At 35.4% G+C, this 18257-nt stretch overlaps 3 protein-coding genes and 1 long non-coding RNA gene across 5 annotated transcripts; all 4 read left to right on the forward strand.

Annotated features, from left to right (window-relative positions):
* The first annotated feature begins 1070 nt into the window (after positions 1-1070).
* LOC106939940 (dicentracin-like) lies at positions 1071-1968 on the forward strand. 2 transcript variants are annotated; one of them, XM_015022518.1, is made up of 3 exons: positions 1071-1179; positions 1437-1538; positions 1669-1968. In XM_015022518.1, exons 2-3 carry the CDS (start codon positions 1441-1443, stop codon positions 1817-1819), a joined length of 249 nt encoding a protein of 82 aa, XP_014878004.1. In that variant the 5' UTR covers positions 1071-1179; positions 1437-1440; the 3' UTR covers positions 1820-1968. The 2 variants fall into 2 exon arrangements, with proteins under 2 accessions (XP_014878004.1, XP_014878005.1); XM_015022519.1 differs by having other exon boundaries at positions 1102-1179; positions 1440-1538.
* Positions 1969-5360: 3392 nt separating this feature from the next.
* Positions 5361-8496, forward strand: LOC106939938 (dicentracin-like). Its single transcript, XM_015022517.1, has 4 exons — positions 5361-5424; positions 7441-7514; positions 7611-7730; positions 7957-8496. The coding sequence occupies exons 3-4, from the start codon at positions 7612-7614 to the stop codon at positions 8261-8263; spliced, it is 426 nt and encodes a 141-aa protein (XP_014878003.1). The 5' UTR covers positions 5361-5424; positions 7441-7514; position 7611; the 3' UTR covers positions 8264-8496.
* A 3738-nt stretch (positions 8497-12234) lies between these two features.
* On the forward strand, positions 12235-14183 carry LOC106939941 (pleurocidin-like peptide WF3). Its single transcript, XM_015022521.1, has 4 exons — positions 12235-12306; positions 12380-12510; positions 13183-13219; positions 14053-14183. The coding sequence occupies exons 2-4, from the start codon at positions 12381-12383 to the stop codon at positions 14126-14128; spliced, it is 243 nt and encodes an 80-aa protein (XP_014878007.1). The 5' UTR covers positions 12235-12306; position 12380; the 3' UTR covers positions 14129-14183.
* A 3379-nt stretch (positions 14184-17562) lies between these two features.
* Positions 17563-17918, forward strand: LOC106939939 (uncharacterized). The gene is made up of 2 exons (XR_001422956.1): positions 17563-17755; positions 17833-17918. It is a non-coding gene; the product is annotated as an uncharacterized LOC106939939 (long non-coding RNA).
* The last annotated feature ends 339 nt before the right edge of the window (positions 17919-18257 follow it).

Below are 18257 nucleotides of genomic sequence, written 5' to 3' on the forward strand. Positions count from 1 at the left end.
CAAGAACTCAAGAACGCAAGTACGTTCTTGAGTTCTTGAGTATTGAGAAACGGCCTTGGTCACATTTGAATCGGATACGTATCGGATTCCCAAGTGGCCTGGGTTTTATTCGAAAAGAATCAGACCTGTGTATCAGGCTGTCATGAAAAGATCTGATACAGGTCACATTTTGTAAAATAAAATAAAATTAAAAATATCAGAATTGTGTCAGTTCAGGCTGCAGTGTGAATGCAGCCTTAGTTTTAAGTTCCTTTTTGGGTGAAAAGGCTTTTATACAGTTTCTGTAAAGCTGGTAGTGGAATCTAAACGAGAGACATGGAGGTCAATTTTCATCGTTTCCTAGAGACGTCCCAGATGAGGACATCATGCAAAGAGACACGAAGCTGAAGTTGGTTTCCGATTGCAGCTTCTGATTTGGGAAATGGGTGATTCCACCAAATTTTTCACTCCCTTCAGCATCTTTAATCTACTCTAGTTAAAAAACTACAACACCTAAACTCTTCAAACCCAGACTGGATTATTCTGTCTTAGTAGCAAAACATTTAAGACAGTTTGTGATTTGTGAAACTCCAATTTAGGGTGATTTTAGTACTTTCTATGCATCTGGACCTCACTAGAACTGCTCTGGTTCCTAAACTGACACACTCCAGAGGTGTGTGTGTAATAAACACGCCTTTCCACCCAAAAAAACAAACTCCTGATTTTTCAAACATTTCACGGGATCTTGAGAAACTAACTCAGAATCCCTTTTTTCCCCATGTCCCTTTATACATGACTCAAAAATATTCTTTCATTAAAAGAACTGAAAAGTGCGGTGTGTAAAAACTATTCAACCCCCTTTTCTCTGAGTGATGTTTTTGTAAATATTCCAGTTTCTTTGTCTTACATTGAAGCAGTTTGATGATTAGAAACTTGAAATGTAAAAACAGAAACCTAAATATCACAAACCATCGAATTGCTAAATTCTTATCACCAGTTCGTCTGAATTCACTTTGGTGTTTGTCTGATGCAACTTTTGGGTCAGATCTTTACACGCTGTTTTTGCAAAATTTTAGACAGTTTTGCATTATGATGAGTAACTCACAGTTAGACACAGATATATATAGAGAGGGACAGCAGTCCATCAGCACATCGATTACCAACGTTGGTGAAACTCAACTGTCAACCTCCAGAAAAAAGGTGAGAAATAAATACATTTTGGCTGAATTTACATATGAATATTTAAGAAACCTGGAATTTTCTGCCAATTAGTTTGAAAATTAAAGAACTGGCATGAAAATATTGATCACAAACTTTGAGGAAAGTTTTCTGTCCCTCCTTCGTGACCAAAACAGATGCTAATCGCCCCAAAGAAGACATTTTAAAAATATTCTGTATCAAAGTGAGCTATTTATAGCATTCAGACAAAAGTGTTCATTGGAGTTTTTCTTCTTCAGCAGGATGAAGTTGGCTGTGGTATTCCTGGTGGTGTCCATGGTTGTGCTTATGGCTGAACCTGGAGAAGGTTTTATCGGACATATTTTGGGACGATGCGCCAGGTAAGATGTTTAAGTTCTTGGTAACATCTTAAAAATCGTAAGGGAACAAAACGTCAATTTGCCAAATATACAACTTATACTTTTTAACCCTCATCTCTCTGTGCTCTTTCCTACTGAACTTTTCTCTTAGGGGTGTCCTTGGAAAGAAGCAGGCAATGGAACAAGCCGACCAGCAGGTGGACCAGCAGGTGGACCAGCAAGAACTGGACCAGCAGGACAAAGACCAGCTACAAATGCAAAAACGTTCATTTCAGCAACGCAAGGATTTTCAGCGTTATTAGGCAACGACCCAAATATAATTTGGGTCAAGTTGCCCGACCTGTTTACAAAATAAACATGCATTTTGCTTTTCCTGAAGGATTTTTGCTAAATTGATTTTGATACAATTATCTGATAAATAAAAAATGGCTTGGCAGAACAATAAACTGAACTGTTTGTGTATTATTTCCATCTGTTAATGTCAGATTTATACAAAAGAGAATCTTTCACTTTTCTTGATCAACCTTTAGATTGCAGGTTTATATCAAAATTTGTGTGAATTTAATTTTACTGGGCCAAATAAACTCAAATTTAGTACTTATAATTTAGTACTCAATGTTGACACTGGACAAATTGTGAACCATGAATGTTGCTTTTTTTTTTTTTTACCAGAAAATTGTTAAAGAAAAAAAAAACAAAAAACTAAAGTTGGACTTAAAGTTCAACTGTTTTTGGGTTATGCAGCAGAAAATGATCTGAAGCACCAGGAAGTCTGAATGAATGGCCTATTCAAAGCCAGGACTGAAGTGTGACTAAAATGAGACTTTAAACTGGCTAGTTTGTGCTCTACCACTAGTTCCATTGGCAGGTTATTTCAATTAAATTATGGGGAAAATACCTTGCAATTAGTGAAATAATCTGCCAGTGGCACTAGAACTGGGTTGCTAGGAGACGGGGCGGGGCATGGCAGGCGTTGCTAGGTAACGACGCCCGTGGAACTAGAACTTTCCATCAATATTAAGGAACTATTGACTTAAACAAGTTCATGTTTATTGGTGAGAAGTTACTTGTAAGTTAGTTTTGTCTCATTGGGATATTTGCACTTACGTCTAGACCAAAATACTTGGTAAGATTTTGTTTTTGCAGTGAAACTTTTAGAGGAATGAGAACATGAAACTTACTTCCTTTATCTTTTTAGATGAAAAAATGTTAGAGCTTTTAAAAGAGCCCTCTGTAATAACTTCATCATATGTTATGTTACTAATGCTATATTAAATACCAATACTACAGAACATACAATATAGAAAAATATAAATTGTTTTCTGTTTCATTGATTTGTCAGTCAGGAATCGGTCCCATACCATCAAATTATTCACCAATTAATTGATGTTAATCTTTAGTAAACATCAAAACATCAGATTATTTTTCACTTATAACATGGAAAAATATCTTGTTTTTTAATCTGCCAGTGGAACTAGAATTTTATCAAATTTAAGAAATTATTTAAAACAACAACAAAGTTAAGTTAGTTAAGTTAGTACAGTTAAAATAAGATGAAACTAAGATATTTTCAACAGAAGATAGATAAAATTACTTGGTAATGTTTTGTATTTTTACAGCTTGAAGTTAAAAAAGTGAAAGTTTGTCTTACCCAACTTTGCTGTAATCTCAGATTAGATGGTCAACCATCTGGCCCACATGCCATAATCATCACCGTCCAGCTTTTGCAATGTTGCAAACCAGTTTCACAATATTATAACAAACACAGATGGATGTGTTTATAGAGCAGCAGCAGCTCATAACCACCACTGTGACCCTGCAGCGTTTTCACTCCAGGTCTCAGGAAAGAACTGAACTTTTGACCTGAAATTACCTGAGAATGTTTAAGGAAATTTAACATTTCACCATACTGAGTGTACAAATTCATGTAAGCAAATAATTTAAATAAATGATTACCATTATTTGAATAGTTGTTCGTATATTTACGTGCATATATTTGTCTTTTTCCTTGCAGGATGAAGTGCAGCGCAGCATTTCTGGTGCTGTCCTTGGTTGTCCTGTTGGCTCAGCCTGGAGAGGGATGTTTTTGGTCTCATTGCTCACGCCATTCATGGCATTTCTAGGTAAATATCACATTTTTCTGCTGCTCTTATTTCCGAAATTGATTTCTCATCACGTCTCAACATCATTAATAAGAAAACATGAATTATCAGTTACATAACTGCCCTGTTTCTTTGTTTCTTTCCTTTCCTAATTCATGGGAAAGAAACAAAACAACAAGCAGACGAGCATCAACTGGACCAGATGCATTTGGATCAGAAACTGGATCAGCAGCAGTTGGACCAGCTGCAAAAAGAGCAGCTGGACAAACGCTCTCTGAAAGACAAGTTTGCTCAGCGACGATTTAATTAGGCCAAACCTGAGGCTGCTTTCAAATCAGGTTTTTCCCAACAAGTTATTGGTCAAACTTTTTCTAAAAATATACAGTTTGTCTGCTTGTTAAAGTGTCATTTGATCAACAACAGATAGAAATTGCACATGAATATCAATTTGTATCTGATATAAAGAAAATAAGTTAAGAAATGTGGTTTTTTATTGGTGGAAATTTGTAATCATAAGCTATAAGAGCTGCTAGGTCCACTTTTACTGATTCAAGCACAATGACATTTGGTCTGAAAACTTCCAAACAGTGGATTTAGAAAGAAAAAGGGTCATTTCAAAATGTAATTTCCATCATGGGAGAAGAAGTGAACGTGGTTGAGGAATGAAAATACTTTAGATTTAATCTGGACATCAGACAGAGCAGACTGGACTTCTGCAGAAACACCAAATGTTTTTCTGCAAATATCTCAGTGCACTTAAAATAAGACAAAACTAACTTACAAGAAACTTTTCAGCAAAAATAGAAGCTTGTTTTGAGCCAACAATTATTCAGTATTGATATATATAAAAAGTTATCATTCTTCCCATATTATCAATAAAATAATCTTCTAGTGGAAATAGTACTTTTTAGAAATCAATATTGACAAATTATTGACGTAAAATAGGCTCCTATATCTGTCTGAAAGAAATAAAAATCATTTGTTAAGATTTTGTGTTTTTGCAGTGTGTAGGAGATCCAACAATTCTTAGAATAATTTAATTCAAACTGACTTGGCTAAGATAGTTATTTCATGAGCCGAGATGCAAAATCTGTCCTTCCTGTGTTACAGTAAGTCTGACTGACATTCACAGTCTCTGTCGCTCCAGAGTCAGACAGCGAGTCAGGAGACCTGAACCGGAGATTAACAAACACGCTCATCTTTAATCTTAGTTACTGGGTTAATTTGATAATTTTCTTCACAGCTTTGGAATAATGTACGCATGCCAATAAAAAACCCATGAAATTTAAAGCTGAGACGCTTCGCAGCAGGAGAGAGGACCTCAAAAGTCTCGCTGAGTCTGCACTAATTCATTTCAGATATTTTGAATTTACAAACAAAATTGAAGTAGACTAAAGGATTGGTCAAAACAAAACCCTGTGAAAATGTGTGAAGTCTACAGTGAAACAAGGCGCCTGCTTCAACGGCAACCATAGGCGTAAATCCCGGGGGGGTTGGTGGGGTCCGCACCCCCCCAATCTTGGAAAAGTCTAGAATTGTCCCCCCAAAAAAATCATTTAAGAAACATTTGCATTTAAATAATATCAATATGAAAAGACATAAGAAACAAAGAACAAACTAAATCTGCCATTTATCTCAGAACAAAATAAGAATTAATTTTTAGGTCCCCCCTACCATTACTAGAACAATGGTTCAGTCCAGCTTGAAGGAAGAGCAACAGCTGGCTGAATGGCACAGGCTGGTCAGAGCCACTGAAGGAGCTAGCTGTTAGCTGTAGCCCTGCAGCACAAGAATAAAACCCTCCAGTAAGTAAATACTTAAAACACATGTAACACATTTTATTTACTTTCACTGCTCAATAAGAAACACATTAACAATAAAGATCAGACTGCAGTTTGTTATTCTATTACTTTAGCTAAATCATGATGAGCTGGCTCATTAGCAAAGCTGCTACTTTGCTTTCATAGACTTAAGCTTTTTTGTCAAAAGTAGCAAACATCTCACTCATATTTAACTCTTTCACGTTTAGTTAATTAGAAGAGTTTGAAACGGGAGGAGAGGCTGAGCAAGTGGACCAGCTCTGTGTGGGAGCCAAAAACTGATAGAAAAAACAGAAAGCTGCCTTTATTTCTCACTGTCTTCAACGTAGAGCCTTTAAAATCACAAAATAAAATCTGAATATTTTTCCATATAAACCCGGGTGCTTTAAATATTACATTTAAGATATAATATCCCCCAGATATTCATTCCTATCTACCTGTTGGTTCTCCGTCACCATGGCAAAACTAAAAAAGGCTTAAAAATAAAGCAACTTAACAAGTTATAATTTAAATAACCCATAACTTGTTTTGGGAACCATTTCAATAAATCAATGTTTATGAGGAATTTTATTAAGAGAAGTTATTCATTAAAGCTTTTTTTATTTAGAACCTTAAAATTTTGTAAAGGTGTAGCAGAGATTAAATCAGTCAGACTGAACAAAGAAGCAACATTTGAGTTTTAGTTTTATTTCTCAATAAGTTGCTTACTGAGAAAAACATCTGATGTGCATGACTAGTGACTTTTGGTCCTACAGCTAGAATGTGGTTTAAAAACTATTTAAACCACATTTTACATTACTTTTCACTGTAACTTTGTCGCCCCCGAAAAATTGGTCTTAAGAAATTTTCCTGTTCATCTTCGCCCCCAATAATGAGAAGGGATTTACGCCCTGGATGGCAACCAAAGTTGAACTTCTGAAAGCCGAGTCAAAAATTAAGCAACTTTTATCAGGGAGATTAATGTCAACAATAAAACAAAGATTATTTTGTTGTTGGAAGGCTTCATAATGTTTAATATGGAAAACTTTAAACTCAGAATCCTGACTTTAATCCTGAAAATCTCGTAATTGTGCTTTAATATCTAAATTTTGACTTTTTCTTATAATTCTGACTTTAGTTTGAAAAATCTGAATTAAAGTAAAAATTCTGAGTTTAATCACAGGATTCTGGTGTTTTTCTTAGAAATTAGATGTTAATCTTCTGAGATCAAAAGTCAAAATTCTGAGAAAAACAAATTTTGAGAAAAAAGTCAGAATTAATATTTTTTCAGTGGCCCTATTCCTCTCCATGGACTTGTAATTTCATATTTGTTTCTGACTTCTTTTAAAAAAAAAAAGTAAATAAATAAATACATTTAAAAAAAAGCTCATGGTAAATCCAGGTTGAAAGTATTTGTTGTCTAGAGTTTAATTTTTCGCAGTTTTATCCCACTTCCCTAGCCGGTGAGGTGTGACGGCTACTAAACGAGTGGCTAATCAGAAACGTCCCAAAGTTTTACTCGTATTTAGCAGCAGGAGTTTCATCCCATCCAGGACTTCCAGCTTTAATCGCATTCAGGCAGCTAGAAGCGGTAAAGTTATGGTGGCATGAATGAATCAAGAACGCATCCCTGGGTTACTCCACAGCTCACTGTACCTGATTTCTGTGCTTTCCCAACAGCCACGGTTAAATTACGACTAAAAAAGATTAAAATTATCTTCAATTAAATTTTTCGAGGCCCAAATGACAGATCAAAAAAAGATCAAAAAACAGATAAAAAAAAAAAGATGAACTTGTCCATTGAAATTTGTCCGTATTTCCAGACTATTTTTTTTTTTAAGTTGTAGTGCTTTGACGGAAACGCTGCGACCAAGATAGTCTTTAAAGAGGTTAGAAGTTTCCAGAATGACTCTCTGCACTGTGTGTGTGAGTGTGTGTTTGTTTGCAAAAAACACAGTGATTTTTGCAAAATCACACGGTGTTTCACAATATTACAAATTCCTCATTCATGCACATATATAGGAGGGTGCAGCTTTCTGCCACGATGCAGATCATCATCTTCTCACACAAACAGCATCTGATCAGTCAGTGGAAAGGTAGGAACCAAATACTCTCAGCTTCATTCTCAGTCTAATTTTACCTAGATGTACTTCTTAGCCAATGACAGAGGAATGGTTTTTAATTTTTTGCAGGATGAAGTGTACGACGCTTTTTCTCGTGCTGTCCATGGTTGTCCTGATGGCTCAGCCAGGAGACTGCATCTTTGGATGGATCTTTAAGGGAATCCATCATGCAGTTCACGGCATTCGCAAGTAAAAATAAGTTGATATAAGTGGATAAAAACATTTAGCATTAGTTTATTTAAAAATGTAAAAACATCTAGGATTTGGCTCATTGAAATAAAATAAAAACATTTAGCATTGGTTCGTTCATGTAAGTAAGAAACAGATTTAGAATTGGTTCTTTTAAATAAGTCAACTGTTTTGTTGTCAGCTATTTTGATACGTTGAACTGTGAACTTGATTTTTCTCCTACCAGATTGATTCATGGGAGGGGAAAAGCTGCAGAAGTGCAAGCAGACCAACAGCAACTGGACCAGGATCAACTAAACCAGCAACAAGTGGACCAGGATCAACTAAACCAGCAACAAGTGGACCAGGATCAATTAGATCAGGATCAACAGGACCAGGACCAGCAGGACCAGGATCAACAGGACCAGGACCAACAGGACCAGGACCAACAGGACCAGGATCAACTGGACCAGGATCAACTGGACCAGGAAGATCTGGACCAGCAGCAGTTGGACAAACGCTCCTTCCAATCTGCACGTCGTCGCTTTGATTAGATACAAGAGGCCACTGTAGATATGCCAGCAGTTCTTGGTTCTAAACATTTTTCAACCTTCTTTATGTTGAATCAGTTCTGAATACTTTGCTGTTGTGGCATCTGTTTGCAAAATGAAAAATAAACCAACGAAGCTGTACAGAGTGCAGCCAAAGCATACCGCATTGTACGTAAAGCTGCAGAGAGTTTTGTCAAAAGTGACATGCAAATAAAATCATTTTCTGTAACTCTTGATGCACAGTTTCAAAGTTTTATAAAATGAAATAAGATTACAGGACTAATGTTCAACTGGCAATATCTGAAATTCAGGTAAGATTACACAGAGAGTTGGACACATAGTGCATGACAAGAAGGTCTTCGCTGCAAAAACACAAAATTTTTGTTCTTTTTAATCTAGATTTTGCTGCAAATGTATTCATAGTTAAAATAAGAGAAAACTAACTTAAAAGTAAACTTTCATCAAGAATATTAGAGCTTGTTTTAAGTCAATAATTCCTTAATAGTAATGAAAAAGTTCTAGTTCCATTGGTGCCGTTACCTAGCAACACCACCCAAGCCCAGCCTGTCGCCTAGCAACCCTGTTCAAGTTCCACTGGCAGATCATTTCACTAATAACATGGAAAATAATTTGTGAAATAATCTGACAGTTGAACTAGAACTTTTTCAGCAATATGAAGGAATTGTTGAGTTTAAGTTAGTTTTGTTTTATTTCAAGTGTACAAAGATATTTGCACCAGAAACTAGAAATACTTGATAAGTAGTGATGAGACACAATGTTGTGTCTTGCAGTTTTGCTATAAAGTATTTAAACCATGAGAGTAATAAGGCAGTCATGTATTATTGGAGACACTTAAAATAGAGACGAGTTAATAAACTAAAGTTCACAAAATCATTTAGGAAACCTTGTACACTTCAAAAACATAAAATCCGACCTAATATGTTTGTCTAGTTTCTACCACACTTGAAGTCAGAAAAAAACTAAGTTAAAAGTAATTTTTCAGCAGATTATATAACCTTGTTTTAAGTCAATAATTCGTGCAGATACATAAAGACATTTCTCCTGTTTGAAGTGGAATAATCTGCCAATGGATCCGATACTTCTCGCATTATTTTCAATAATTATTGACTTAAAACAAGCTCCAGTATCTTGATGAAAAGTTACGTATGTTAGTACAGATTAAATTAAACAAAACTAAGATATTTACATTAGAAACTAGACCAAAAATAGTTGCTAAGGTTTAGGTTTTTGGCAGTATATTTTCTAATTTACCAGTTATTTGGCTCTTTCAGAGTTTTTCTTAATGTGAGGCTGATTGTTGTGAAATAAGTGGAAGAACATATTATACGCTTCTGAGTCTAGTATTAAATCCAAAAAGGTCTTAAAATAATATTAAATCTGCTTTTTGACTGTTTAGAGTACAAGTAGAGGAAATTCAAACCAAGAATTGTTTTAACTTATTTTCATGTGATGAAAGTCTTCAGAAAGAAGAGGCTGAGCCTCAGGGCTGAACTTTTAGGGACGTCAGAAGAAGAAGGTGTGAGAACACCCTTCGGTTTTACGGTTGAACTCGTTCGGTTGTGTCCGCCCTTCCTCACATGAAACAGGAAACAGATCAACTCATAAAGAAATAAACTGATAAGAAAACAAAGCTTAACTGCAGGGAAAGCAACAGTATTCACCACAAAGACTAAAAAGACTTGTTTTTTGTACTTTTTAAATTGTTTTCCAACAAAAACTTATTGTTGTTATATTTAATTTTCAGCTTTTATGACTAAAAAATGGAGACGGCAAAAAACAATATAGATTTTTACACAATATAGATTTTAGCTGAAATTGTCTCATTAGTAGAAAACATGCAAAGTTTTACAACCTCAGACTTTAAAGTATTTAATAGGTTTATGTAGATCAATTTGCATTGATCATGTTTTACTTTGATACCCCTAAATAAAATCCACTGTAACCAAACACTTTCAGAATAAAACTGTAAAGAATAAATATCACAGAAAAGTCTTTAAAGGGAAAAAGGATGGAGGATTTTTCTTCTTTTTCTTGTTTTCACTCTTGGAAACGTGTAAAACTGTAAAAAGCAGTTTGATTTTCTTAGAACTGGACATTTCAGCTACATTAATTTTACAATTTGGTGATTAAATGAATCCAAACCAGAACTGACCTAAAAGCCATGGATGATTCTGACGCATCAATACATGAGGAAAATATTTAAATAAAGTGAAAAATAAATGACCTATTCGTGATCCTAAATCATTTATTTTTATCATGATGTGATAACCCAGAGAATGATTCTGTTAACAAACTCTCCATTAAATGTCTCAAATAATAAATAATAAGGATTAGTTTGTTTACTAAGTTGATATTTTAATTTGGACCGAATTTACTGACATTCACACTGAGAAAAGCACTTTTTTTTCTAAAAAGGAAAAACAGCTGTTAGGTGTCGACATATTTTCCAGAAAGAAAGATGTAAAAAAAACAACTTTTTTTTTAAAATTTGTTTCAAAACTTTGTGGTGTCACACCCACCTGCTCCGTCATCTGGTACAAACATTTGAGCAACTTTGAAATGAGGATGATTTTTGTTTTCCAGTGAAAGCACACAGTCAGGATGATGCTGTCATACACAAAACAAGAAACCAAGTATTAATATAAAAACGTTCATTTAAAAAGAAGTGAATTTTTACTGTAATTTGCAGCTTGATGTCAAACTGCAGAAACACTTAATCTCAGGACAACTTTAGGTAGGAATGTAACCAGATGAAGAAAAATCATCAGTGATGCTTTATGTGTTTTTCTTGAATGGAGTTTGGAGGGATTTTTATGTTAAATTAGAAAGAAATAAAGTTTCCATAGTTTTGTTTTTAAGTGTTTTTTTCCTGTGCTTGAAAGAATATATCTGATTTTTGTCATTTGTTCCGCCTTACCTGCAACTGACTTTGATTTTTTATTGGGAGTTAATGGATCGGTTTTATGAAAAGGCCATTATTTGCTCAGTTACATATCAGTGTTTACTGTTTTGTAAGAGTGAAATTCAAACATTTCCACACTTGTGCAAGTGAAGAGTTACACAGCTGGAAGAAGAAACGGTGCAACGATGACTGAGAGTGACTGGACCTGAAAGTCTGTTGCAACAGCATGAATGCAGAACATCCAAACTGAAAAAGCAACACGTTAGCAAACTCGTTACTGAAAAAACTGGTCTGATGCCAGTAACACGTTACTTTGTAAATTAGTCGATATTAGTGCATTAATTTCCTATTTGATGATTGTTATGAATACCGCCATATTCTACAAACAATTAGTTCAGTTTCTGTCGTTTATTGAAGGTTTAAAAAGTAGCAAAGGGAAAATAATGCTGAATGTTCCCTTTGGTGAAGAACAACTTTAAACCGTTTATATTCTGCTCTTCCTCGCTCTCTGTTGCCATGGCAGCCGGCATAACACCTGCACTAACCCACAGAGCCTTGTAGTTAGCTTCCTGCTTTTGGAGCGGAGTCCGGTCCGCTTGCATTCACACTGCATTCAGAGTTCACTTCAACCGAGACCGAGGTTTTTAGGCGGATCAGAGATCGATTTGTGCATTCACACCTCTCCAAACAAACCGGACTGGAGTTCGGTTAAAGGCTGGTGTGAATGATCCCTAAAATCACAGAAAACCAGTTCACCAGCGGCTCCTGTGCAACATGCAGTAATCAAACACTGGATGCTAATAATCTGCTAGCATGCGGTGGCTCCATTGGGTTTAGTTTACCCAACGAACTGGAACAACTTGCTCAATTCTAAGCGATAGCATCTGCCACTGGTGGTTTCTCTGAAGCTTTGATGGCCTATCAGAGGTTGTGGTACCAATTTCAACCCAAGCTTACAACATGAAGGTAAAAGAAAAAATCACCATTTTGTCAGCATTTATGCAACTAAAAACCTCAGACCTTTCCATGAAAAGGTATTTAAAGAGAGAAATTCAGACTGGCTTCAAGTTTTCACCTAGACTCGTTGGCAGCAACCGGTGGTCTCTTTTCCAACCTTTGCCAAGTAAAAAGATGATTTCTAGTAGCTGAAATTACATTTTTTAACAGCTTGAACTGACATTAGTTTTGTTTTGCAGGATGAAGTTTGTTACGATCTTTCTTGTGATGTCGCTGGTCGTCCTGATGGCCGAACCCGGAGAGTGCTTCCTGAAGTCTCTGTGGAGAGGCGTGAAGGCCATCTACAATGGCGCCAGGCAGGGATATAAAGGTTAGCTATGCAGTACCGGACAAATGCAGATAAACAGATAAATGTACCTGATCAGACCCCAAAAAACACAAATCAGACCAAATACAGAAAAAACACAAGTATTTCTGGACTAGTTTCTAGTGCAAATACTTGTTTTGCTTTATTTCAAAAGTACTAAGGCAACTTTTCAGCAAGATATAGGAGATTAAGTCAATAATTCTTTAATATTGATGGAAGACTTATGTTTCCTGGCAGCTTATTTCACTTAACAAATCTGCGTTTCTCATCAATATTATGAAATTATTGACTTAAAATGAGCTCCTACTTCATGTTGAAAAGATACTTTTAAGTTAGTTTTGTTTTATTTCAAGTGTACTAAAATATTTGCACGACAAACTAACCCAGAAATATTTGGTAAGATTTTGTATTTTTGCGGTGAAACGGAGAAAACATTTTCTTCGTTGTTTTCAGTCATTTCAACTCAAACGGATTAAACTCGACTGCATTGGTGCACAACTTTTTAGTATTTTAAAGCAGTTTTAAATTATGAGTGCAATGTTTAATAATAATCAAATTGGTACAAAGTCGGTGTTTAATATCACTAAATGACTGGATTAATTGACTTTTTGTGCCTTTAGACATTTATTATGAATAAATGAAATACATTTATTTATTTTTTTCCTTTCTGTTTAGAATATAAGAACCAAAGGAGACAAGAGAAACTGGCAAAGTAAGTAAAACTTTTTGGGCATCTACTTTTGAACTTAATTAATTTAAGAGTCTTTGAGTTGTTTTAAAACAAGATTAATCGGTTATGAAAAGCACACAATCGAATAAATAGTTGCCTTCTGCCTATTTTTAGCCATGTAGTCAAACTCATTTCATCTGCGGCCTCGTCAGCATCATGAATGCTCCTTAAGGACAGGTTGTGGTTGAATCATCGGTAAAACTACTTATTAAATCTGAAATGGGGGGTTTCCTCAAGTGTATAATAAGCCTGGCGGGCTGCCAGGCTTTAGTTGTTCCCCATTTGGCTAATTGTGGCTTGTTTCTTTGTTTTTTTTTAATTCAAAAGCATGGGGGGATTTTTCTGCCACACATTTTTATTTTGAAAACAGGAATTCATGTAATACCTGCACTCCAAACTTCTGCTCTCTTTCAAATACTCACTGTTTTCTCAAACTTTTCTCCTCGTGCTCAAAATTTGTCACTGCTCAGACAAAACGTCTCTGGTCGCATGTGGGTCTTTTTCTGATAGTAGCCACACAGGCACGCCCAGCAGAAGGAAACAAACGCACCCAGAATAACACTTTCATTCTATTGGCTGACAGGTTGCTAGGCGACGGTAGATTCTGTTCCAGGCAGGAGCAGAAAATGAAACACACCAACATCTGACAGTTTCATAATTTATGAAATGTTAAATTGTTTATGTCAACGTGTTTGGGATGAATTGTTTTCATCTTAGAAATGTTACCCCAACCTAAGATTTTAATTTCTATTCAAGAGGTTTTGATGGTTGAACCATTATGAAGCTGTTAATTTTGTGTTTTCTCCTGTTTGCAGTGCTAAGCAGGACATGCAGGACCAGCAACCACCAGCCACGCCGCCGCCGCCGGCGCCGGCAGTATATCAGCGCTGATTCACTTAATCTGATCACAAATAAACGTTAAGGAAAAGCTTTCTGCTTGCACAAAGAGGAAAAGGATGGAATAAAAAGATTGCTTTTTAAATGCAAACATACAGAAGAAAGCGCTACGCCATAGCCAACGTTTGTTTGTATAAAAGCAATGATATGATTCATGAATAAACTTGCAAATTTATTTTGATATATTTAAATTATTTGATGCGTAATTTCATGATATATTGTTCGACTTCAAATGATTTGCAAACAAGAGAAAATGGATCCTACATTTGATCAAGAAACTGATGTTAGACTTCATATAAAAATGTAATTTATAAGTGAGATAATGTTTGTTTTGTAGATTTACTTCAGTGTAATTACTGTTTGACATTTAAACATGCTAAATGTACTGTACAAATATTTTAAAAGAAAAATGCAGAGCATTGTTTAACAGTAAGCCGGATATTATAAAAGCATAAAAACCTGCCTGACAGTATAGATCATAAAATCCAGATCTGAAGTCAACTCGATGTTTATTTCTATGAATTAAAAAAACAGCAGCTAACATGTATAAAATCACCAGCAGCTTAACAGTTAGAGTTCAAAAGAAATTATAATAATTATATTAATAAAAGCTAATATGTTATGCAATGTAGAAACTCAATCTTATCAAGTACTTTTGTCTAGTTTCTTAGTGCGAATATCTTAATTGACTTGAAATAAGACAAAAATAACTCGTAAGTAACTTTTGAGCGAGATATACGGGTTTGTTTTAAGTCAATAATTCTTTAATATTAATGAAAAATGACTAGATTCACTGGCAGATTATTTCACTCATAAACGGGAAAAATATCTGGTTACAAGCGAAATAATCCGCTAATAAAAAAGTACTATTTCATTAATATTAGAGAATTAACAAGCTACTGTCTCTTGCTGAACAGTGACTGTAAGTGAGCTAAGATATTTGCACCAAATAGATTTTGCTTTTGCATTTTAAGGAGATGTTTTGTTTCACCTACGTCTGCAATAAAAGTGGCTCTTCAAAGTATTTACTCCAAATACAGCTGCAAAACATGCATAAAATCCTTGTACATATTAAGCCATGTATCATTTTTATGCCACTTTGTTCCATCATCAGTTCAGGTTTGTGGTTTAAATGCGACACGTCTGCAGCCATTTGATGTGATCGCTCTCATGTCTGCTGTTTCTGATCCAGGGCGATAAGAAGCGTCGTCCTCGTCAGACATGGAAGCTGGATCTGGTACGAACACTTTCTCAATGTTTGGTGACCGATTGAAACACCAAACAACGGTTGCAATAGAAGTAAATGCAACATTAACATTGAGAAACAGTCCAACCCATCGCAACAGACGAGGATTTAGGGAAAAACACTCAGGCAGATGCAGATCTGCTTCGGTTTTAAGACAAACTCTGACGCCGTCTCAACCTGCTGAGAGGTAATTATATCGTTTACGGGTTTTTATTGGGTTTAAATGTTTAAATTTGTGCTTCGCTTTGCAGGATGAAGTGTGTTATGATCTTTCTCGTGCTTTCTCTGGTCGTCCTGATGGCCGAACCTGGAGAGGGATTTCTACGCTCTGTTTGGAGAGCGGGCAAGTCCATGTTTACAGGAGCCAGACAAAGATTCAGAGGTTAGACACAAAATGTCAAATAAGAAGGTTAACATGATTGAGACTCTTTTTAATTTATCTTTCCAACTCTGAGTAACTTTCTTCCCTTCCCTGCTTTTAGAATACAGACACCAGCGGAGACTGGAGAAAATAGAAAGGTGAGCTTTTCTCATCACCGTCAACAAGAACTGGTTCAAAATTCAAGTTAATTCTGATTCATTTAAGTTCAAAGTTCATGTAGTTCTCAAAAAGCAGAACCCTATTTCTGAAAAATGGAAAATAGAAGTTCATTCACAAACAAATTAATCGGCCCGTCAGTCACAACGTTCCTGTAATGGCGTATTAGGGCCACTGTAGGGAGAATGAACAGGAGGCGTAAATTTCCAGCAAAACATTCAAATTCTAAAAATTTTTTTAAATTTCTATAAACTTGGAAATTTTTGATTTTAAAAAGTTTAAATTTGCTAGAAAACACAGAAATTTTGAGATTAATCTCAGACATTTTCTAGATAAACATGAAAATTTCTGAGTTCAAAATGTTGAAAACTTACCAGAAAAACTCAGAAAGTTTGAGCTTAATCTCCAAAATTGTCTGGAAAAAAACTGGAAATTTCTGAGATTTAAAATTCAAAAGTTTTTGACTTTTGAAACTCAGAAATTTCCAAATGTTTCTGGAAAATTTCTGACTTTTTTTCTTGCACATTTTCGATTTTTGGAGCTCAGAAATTTCCTCTTTTTTTTTTTTTTAATTCTGAGATAAATCTAAACATTTCTGAGATTTTGGTGGAAATTTTTATTTATTTTATTTTTATTTTTTTTACTGTGAATGCACCAATAGACCGTTGTACATTTCTGTGCACATAAATAAAATTTATAATACGATATATTTGTTTCAAACTTAATGTCAAAGGACTTTAGATTTTTCACATTTAAACACTGATTGTTGTAATGAATTACATTTTATGATCTAATGTTTAGTTTCTCCTTCGTCTAGATACAGACAGAAATATGAGAAAGAGCCAGAAGAACCCGAACGCCATCGCTACGCCTGAAGACTCGCCAAACATCAGAATTCGGCACTTGGGTCGCAAGACGGAGCATTTAGCTTTTCCGCTTTCACTCTTATAAAGAAAAATAAAGAAAAATAAAGAGCAATTAGACAAAAATGTCACAAACCTGTTAAATTTTCTGCTAAGCAAGACCAGCTGATGCTGCAAACGTGCTTTGATTAAACCTTTAATTCAAATAATCTACTGTATGGTCGTTCATATGTATATATATTTACAAACACATCAGTTATGATGCATAACTGACCTCTTCCTGTTTGGGATTTACATCTAATTAATGTGCAAACACAGATCTTATAGATTTCAATGTTGAATCACAACCACGTTTACAAAATTAATGCCTCAAACATTTTTTATTTCAAAAATAAATACTTTATTTGGTATAAACATGAGTGGTGCAGTTGGTAGAGCTGTTGCCTTGCAGCAAGAAGGTTCTGGGTTCGATTCCCGGTCTTTCTGCATGCTGGGTTCTCTCCAGGTACTCCAGCTTCCTCCCACAGTCCAAACACAGGACTGTCTTGTTAATTGGCCTCTCTAAATTGTCCCTAGGTGTCTCTGTGTTACCCTGGGACAGACTGGCGACCATCCTTGTCTCCACTAAGGGACAAGGATGTTAGAAAACGGATGGTATAAACATTTATTTTAATAAATGTTACATTCTGCAGCTTCACCAGATCAACAGCATTTTATAGAACAAATTGCAATTAATTAACTTATGCAAGCAGATTGCACAAAGATCCAGTTCTGAAGGTGGAAGTTGGAAACCTTCATCTGACGAAGCAAAACCTGAATCACAGAACAATGATTGCAAAAGGTAAAGATGCAACAACAAGATTGAGAAACTTGAGTCCAGCCCACAAGACAGATGAGTATAAAATGAGACAAATGCACACCGCTCATTTCCCTCTTTACCCAGAACCTCTGGCATCGTTTCCGCCTGCTGAGAGGTAAAATACATTTAATTATGTTTATTACTCATTTCATATGTTATTAGTTTGGGTTGAAACACGTTTTAGTTTTGCAGGATGAAGTTTGTTATGCTCTTCCTCGTTGCGGCTCTGGTCGTCCTGATGGCCGAACCGGGGGAATGTTTCTTAAAGAAGCTTTGGGGGAGTATAAAAGCTGCGGCTAAAGGCGCCAGGGACAGCTGGAGAGGTAGAGCATGTTTACAAACACAAAGGTTTCAAGATTAATGTGGATATTTAAATAATCAGTTTCACTACAACTTACACACAGATTTAAACCGAATGCGTTTTAAGAACAGGAATGAAATGATTTCTATTTCTGCTAAAAATATACACTGTAATAATCCATTTAGAGTTTATAGCTTTTTGTAGACTCTAGTAAATCTAAGTAAAAAAAGTGATTGGGCAGCATATCTGCTTTTTCACAAATCAATCAGTTAATAAAGTTTATTTGTGTCGCACATTTCAGCAACAAGGCAGCCAA

This window comes from Poecilia latipinna, unplaced genomic scaffold (genome assembly GCF_001443285.1).
Source record: "Poecilia latipinna isolate Pla-1442-1.1 unplaced genomic scaffold, P_latipinna-1.0 Scaffold3034, whole genome shotgun sequence".
In the NCBI taxonomy this organism is placed as follows: domain Eukaryota; kingdom Metazoa; phylum Chordata; class Actinopteri; order Cyprinodontiformes; family Poeciliidae; genus Poecilia; species Poecilia latipinna.

Excerpts from the sequence above, each read along its gene's own strand:
- LOC106939940 (XM_015022518.1), top strand. The coding sequence starts at position 1,441 with ATGAAGTTGGCTGTGGTATTCCTGGTGGTGTCCATGGTTGTGCTTATG. Across the intron at positions 1,539-1,668 it reads ATTTTGGGACGATGCGCCAG|GGGTGTCCTTGGAAAGAAGC; the intron begins GTAAGATGTTTA and ends CTTTTCTCTTAG.
- LOC106939938 (XM_015022517.1), top strand. The coding sequence starts at position 7,612 with ATGAAGTGTACGACGCTTTTTCTCGTGCTGTCCATGGTTGTCCTGATG. Across the intron at positions 7,731-7,956 it reads GCAGTTCACGGCATTCGCAA|ATTGATTCATGGGAGGGGAA; the intron begins GTAAAAATAAGT and ends TTCTCCTACCAG.
- LOC106939941 (XM_015022521.1), top strand. The coding sequence starts at position 12,381 with ATGAAGTTTGTTACGATCTTTCTTGTGATGTCGCTGGTCGTCCTGATG. Across the intron at positions 12,511-13,182 it reads CGCCAGGCAGGGATATAAAG|AATATAAGAACCAAAGGAGA; the intron begins GTTAGCTATGCA and ends CTTTCTGTTTAG. Across the intron at positions 13,220-14,052 it reads AGACAAGAGAAACTGGCAAA|TGCTAAGCAGGACATGCAGG; the intron begins GTAAGTAAAACT and ends TCCTGTTTGCAG.